Genomic DNA, 5,711 nt, shown 5'->3' with positions numbered 1-5,711 from the left:
TTAAAGGGCGGCCAGAAAGGCCCGCCTACCTTTCAATCTGATTGGTCAGCTTCACCTGGGTACTACGAGTTTTCCTTTTTTTTTTTTTTTTTTATCAAGTTGGGGGAACTTTTGAGTCTTACACCAAATTAAACCGGTGGTTTAAAGATTTGTCTTTAAAAATATATATATATATTTTTTTGTTGTTGTTGTTTGTTTGTTTTCTCTCTATTTTTTTTGGCCTTCTTCAGCGATGGGTAAACTTATCCCAGCTCAAGAAGCAGCCAAGATCTATCACACTAACTATGTGAGAAACGCCAGAGCAATCGGCGTGCTGTGGATCATCTTAACCATCTGCTTTGCCATAATCACCATGGTGGTGTTTATTCAGCCTTACTGGATCGGGGACAGTGTGGATACCCCGCAGTCCGGATACTTCGGGCTTTTTCACTACTGCATTGGAAACCCAATCACGGGAGAACTGGTGTGTAAAGGAAGCGCTCTGGATTTCGGATCCATTCCCTCTGGAGCTTTTAAGACAGCCATGTTCTTCGTAGGAATTTCTTTCTTGTTGGTTGTGGGCACTATAGGCTGCTTCAGCCTCTTCTTCTTCTGCAACGCTGGTAGTGTGTATAAGATCTGTGCGTGGATGCAGCTAGCCGCCGGTAAACACACACACACCCACACACACACACACAGACACACACTCATTTTTACCTAATTTATAATTGTTTTAATGATTGTAATGGGAATTATATTGATTTTATTGGAAACTGTAATGGTCTCTGTGGGTCTCTACTAGTAAATGGTGGTATGTTATAGCCAACAGACCAGCTTTGGAAACCTTTGGTAGATCAAGTATTGGCATGTACTGGACACTAATGGGGACCATTAAGACACAAAAAAAACACCACCAAAGTTTCTACAATGGTTTCTTCAGTTCGGATGATTTAATGATGGACACAGACAATATGACGATGAAAATTATGGTAATGGTTTTATGGCTAACAGTTAGTGGTTATTGATGGTATTGGTCATGAAAACCTTTTAGAATTTCTGGGATGGTCTTTAAGAAAATGAAAGATTTGGTTTAATTTGAAGTAGGACAAGATTTAGTTTGAAGGAAAACGATTCAATTGAACTGACTATAGTCACATCCATTTGGCTGAGATTAATAATAAATATTAGAACTTCAATAATGGTCAATTGTAATTTCCACCACTGTAGTAGAATACAAATGCTTTTTTTTTTGTAGACTCCTGGCCCCTACTTTGAGAAACATGTACCTTAAATGCTACAAATAACAAAAATAAATTACAACAGGGGTGTAGTCAGCTTTCCAATTCACCCAAAAGGTGTTAGAGCTCTATAGCAGGCCACTCAAGATCTGAAACCATGTAAACCAAAATCTTCATGGAGCTTGCTTTGTGTCAAGTTGGAACAAGATGGCTAGAGCTTCTCCTTTGCGGTTTCAGCACCATGGTCAGTTCCATCGGTCCCTACTACATACAAAAGCTTGTGGAGATATCGGCTTCTGCTTTATAAAACACATTTATTCTGACATTTCTATTTGGGAATGCCGATCTATTTATTCAGCATACAGACAAAAGGATCTTACTTAATCAGGGGCCCTGTAATGGCTTTCTGATGATCCTGGGATTTTTACTGACCATCTTCTTACCAAAAATGTAACATATCTCTAAACAAAAAACATTAGTTATGAATAAGTCTAAATGTTTAGTCTAATGCCTTGTAATACTGGACATCATTCAAACAGTTGCAGAAGCCTAAAAGACCTGCAACATTCCTGAAAATGAAAAACCCCTCTACAAACCATCATCTCATTAAAAAGCGAGAGTGAGTAAGAGTAGAAGCACTCAGTAAACAAACACCTGAGCCTGTGTCAGCTGTCCTGCTACTTAGATATTGTATGACACTAAATAATAGATCGCAGTTTAGCTCCCTGCAGTGAAAGCAGCCTTGACCAGAGTTTCCTGGCAACACTTTTTCATATTTATTGCCTCGGTCTTGCATATTTCATTGCTTCTTGTCAGTGGGAGGGGGCATAATGTTCCACTTGGTGGTACAATAAGGACAAATGGTTTAAGTAATAATTCAGCACTATAATAATTTGATAGAACGTAGCAAAGCGTTTTTATTTAATAGATGGGTGCATTTTATGCTGAGCTTTGATTATGTTGTAAGGTTTATTTCCCTGTGCTTTGGTCCTTTTTTTTTCTATTTAGCTGTTTAAATTTTAAGGTGCATCTTAGAGCAAATTCAGACATAAGGTGGAGGCAAGAAAGACTTATCATTGGGACTATAGCAGCATGGCACTGTCAATTAAAAGGCTTTTACTTGTCACTTATACATCACAACACATTTGTTTTTCGCATACATTTACATTTGGCAGACGCCCTTATCCAGAGCAAATTACATTATTCTTATTCATACAACTGAGCAGCTATGGGGTTAAGGGCCTTATTTATGGGCACAGGAGTGACAGCTTGGTTTGGTGTGGCTGGGATTTGAACTTTGGTCCTTCAGAACCAAAGTCTAATGCCTTAACCACTAAGCTACCATCTCCCTATATACCAGCTTATATACAATCTGTTAGGAAGTTCAGATGGTATCAGAGTACAGGATCAGCCATGATATAGTACCCCTGGAGCAAAAAGGCTTAAGGGTCTTGTTTAAGGGCTCAACAGTTACAGCTTTGCAATGTTTGGGCTTGAAACCTTGACCTTCTTATCCCTAACTAGGAGCCTTAACCATTGAGCTATCACTTCCTTACACACACCAGCCGTTTTAATGAAACAATGGCAGACAAATAAAAAAAACCATGAATTAGAATAAAGGGGGAACAGGCAAATGTTGCAAACAGCATAAACTAGGCAGAGGCAGGAACGAAGAACGAGAATCTGAAAGCAAATCAAAACCAAGGTAACGAACACGGTTAGGTATTGAATAAGAGGAAAGCAAACACAGCGTGTTGATGATATGAACTTGATGTTTTCAGTATTGTTCTTTCACTTGGATATAAGAACACTGCGGTGTTCAACAGTGAAAAGTTTGCATGCACACTAAAGCAGGAATAACCAGATTTTCCTTATAGCAATTAATAAAGAAAAATTAAAAACAGGCGGTAAAAGTTTATTGTAAGATCAAATTCCAGGAATAAGACTATTCCCAAATATATGCATAAGAATGTATATATGGTATTACATGTCACATCGGTCTTTATGAATCAGTGATCAGGCTCTTCTGTCATGCAGCCACCTGTATGGTCATAGGCTGTATGATTTACCCAGACGGCTGGGACTCGGAGGAGGTGAAGCGCATGTGTGGGCAGCGCACAGATAAGTACACGCTGGGGAACTGTACGGTGCGCTGGGCTTACATCCTGGCCATCATCAGCATCAACGACGCCCTCGTCCTCGCCTTCCTGGCGTTTGTGCTCGGTAACAGACAGGACAAACTGCTACCAGAGGACTTCCACATGGACGACAGCAAAGGTAAAATGATCAGCTACACTATACAGACAAAAATATTGACTTTTCCAGCCATGTGTGTTTTTTCCCCAAACTGTTATCACCAAGATGGAGGCTCACAATTGCACAGGAATACTTTGAATTTGGGAGGATTGAATTTTCCCTTCACTTGAACTTGGAGACCCAAACCTGTTCCGGGATGGCCGTGCCCATGTGCACAAAGCCAGCTCCATTGTTTACATGGGTTGGAATGAAGGATCTTGAGTGGTGCTATAGAGCTCAGACCTCAACCCCATTAAGCGGCTTTGGGATGAATTGGAACGCTGACTGCACCAAAGGCCATCTAAATCAGAACCTGCCTGTGGCTGAATGTGCAAAAATTGCAAGCACATACCAAAATCTAGTGGCACATATGAGAAGAGTGGAGTTTATTATAACAGCAAATAAATGTGGGACTAAATGTGGAAAGGGATGTTCAAATAGCACAAATGAATCTTATGGTCAGGTCCAAAACTTTTGCCCATATAGTGCATACAAAGGTTCTTTTTTCTAATAAAATTAATTAAAATAAAATAAATCGATCTAGATAGCAGATCAGCTAAAAAAATTCCTCATCCTGACAGTAGATCGGGTTTATTTTGATGCGTTTCTTCCAATACATTTTCATTCCTATAGTAACAATTTCCACAGCTGTATGGCAGCTGTTCCGCATTTTGTCCTGTTGTATTCTCAAACACATTTTGAGCACCCCATGTTTTCTTTACCACAAATACTAAGAAGCAAGCGAAAGACAATGACCTCCACTTTGAAACAAACTTCAGTTCACTGTTTGTTTCCAAGCAACGCAATCCTAAAATAGATGCTCGGGTAACTTTTATTTCTTTTCACAAGCCAATAGAATCCCATTGCACAGCAGCGTGTTGAGAATGCGACTCTGCCGAGGTTCTGCATGGTCAGATTGTGAAACTGATACATGATTGTCTCCTTCAATTTGCAGAAGAAGCATGACGCCCCTGAGCTTCTGCACCTCTTACGAAACTGCATCAGCCATCTGTGGAGTGTCTACATCTGGAGCCCCCCCCCTCTATTAAGGAGGTTACTTTTAATATTTATAATTACCACTATTTTGATGTACGTCTATTTCATTCAGACATTAAGACATTCAGCGGCTTATTATTTATGATTATATAAAAAAAAATATGCTTTTGTACAATTGGTAAAATATATATAATTATAGATATATATTATAAAAGATATTGGTTTTAGCACTGTGTCAAAGAAGTGTTCAGTGTTTTACCATGTAAAAATATATAATTGTGTGGTCTTTTTCTGGTCTTCAGCTGTAGTATAGGTTTAGGGTTAAAGTCTTCAGCTTGGCTGACAGGATTGGCAGTATCCTCCTGCAGCCTAGCCACCTCAAGATCTGATGTTCTTGAGATCTTTTCAGCTCAGCACAGCTGTAAAGGGTGGTTAATTGTATTTTACTTAACCTGCCTGTCAGCTCCAGTCAGTCGGTCTTCTCTCTCTCTCTCTCTCTCTCTCTCTCTCTCTCTCTCTCTCTCTCTCTCTCTCTCTCATGTTTAAAATGTTAGATGAACACATGCTGAGGGACAAGAAGAAACAACAGATCAAGGACCGTTTGTAAATAATATTTAACAGAAAACACCAACACAACTCTGTCGACTTTCAAGGCTTTATTGAGAACAACTACAGAAAGCAGCAAACAATCAAGAGTGTAACGGCTGAGAAAAAGCAAAGAGAGAGAGAGAGAGAGGAGAGGGGAAAAAAAAAAGAACAAAAAAAAGAAAAAAGGACATGCTTGTGGAAATTGGAAAAGGTCAAAGGTGACAAGTCTTTCGATACAAAAAGCAAGCAGAGGTCCCGGTCCTTCACAATAAAACTCTACGTTCATTTACACATAAAAAAACCCCAACCCTAAACAAAATCACTGATCCTGCTATGAGCAACATCAGTAAAAGTATCCCCAAGATTCAGAGAAGCGTTTATCAAGGCATCTTCGTATCGGTTACTCAAACATCGCCATTGAGCAAAAAACGCAATGCATGAATTGAACAATGGTGACACTGTGATAAAGAGCGCCAACTCTTTGGTTTCACACCACCGACTCTGTGGCGAAGACGTTCAACTTTTCCACATTGAGCGTATGAAACTTTTAGGGTTTTTTTTTTTTTTTTTTTTTTGCACACCGACAGTCCATCACGTACCTAATTGTGCGCTGTA

The 5,711-nt window shown here is 39.5% G+C and overlaps 1 protein-coding gene across 2 annotated transcripts; it reads left to right on the top strand.

Annotated features, from left to right (window-relative positions):
* Nucleotides 1-217: 217 nt before the first annotated feature.
* On the top strand, nucleotides 218-5,397 carry lhfpl5a (LHFPL tetraspan subfamily member 5a). 2 transcript variants are annotated; one of them, XM_083534286.1, is made up of 3 exons: nucleotides 218-644; nucleotides 3,255-3,494; nucleotides 4,468-5,397. In XM_083534286.1, exons 1-3 carry the CDS (start codon nucleotides 233-235, stop codon nucleotides 4,476-4,478), a joined length of 663 nt encoding a protein of 220 aa, XP_083390412.1. In that variant the 5' UTR covers nucleotides 218-232; the 3' UTR covers nucleotides 4,479-5,397. The 2 variants fall into 2 exon arrangements, with proteins under 2 accessions (XP_083390412.1, XP_083390411.1); XM_083534285.1 differs by lacking the exon at nucleotides 4,468-5,397 and having other exon boundaries at nucleotides 3,255-4,032.
* Nucleotides 5,398-5,711: the final 314 nt, after the last annotated feature.

The sequence above is a fragment of the Silurus aristotelis genome (assembly GCF_946808225.1).
Source record: "Silurus aristotelis genome assembly, chromosome: 28".
NCBI lineage: Eukaryota > Metazoa > Chordata > Actinopteri > Siluriformes > Siluridae > Silurus > Silurus aristotelis.
Note: the sequence above shows the minus strand (reverse complement) of the source record. Positions and strands in the feature narration are given on the sequence as shown.

Excerpts from the sequence above, each read along its gene's own strand:
- lhfpl5a (XM_083534285.1), top strand. The coding sequence starts at position 233 with ATGGGTAAACTTATCCCAGCTCAAGAAGCAGCCAAGATCTATCACACT. Across the intron at positions 645-3,254 it reads GTGGATGCAGCTAGCCGCCG|CCACCTGTATGGTCATAGGC; the intron begins GTAAACACACAC and ends TCTGTCATGCAG.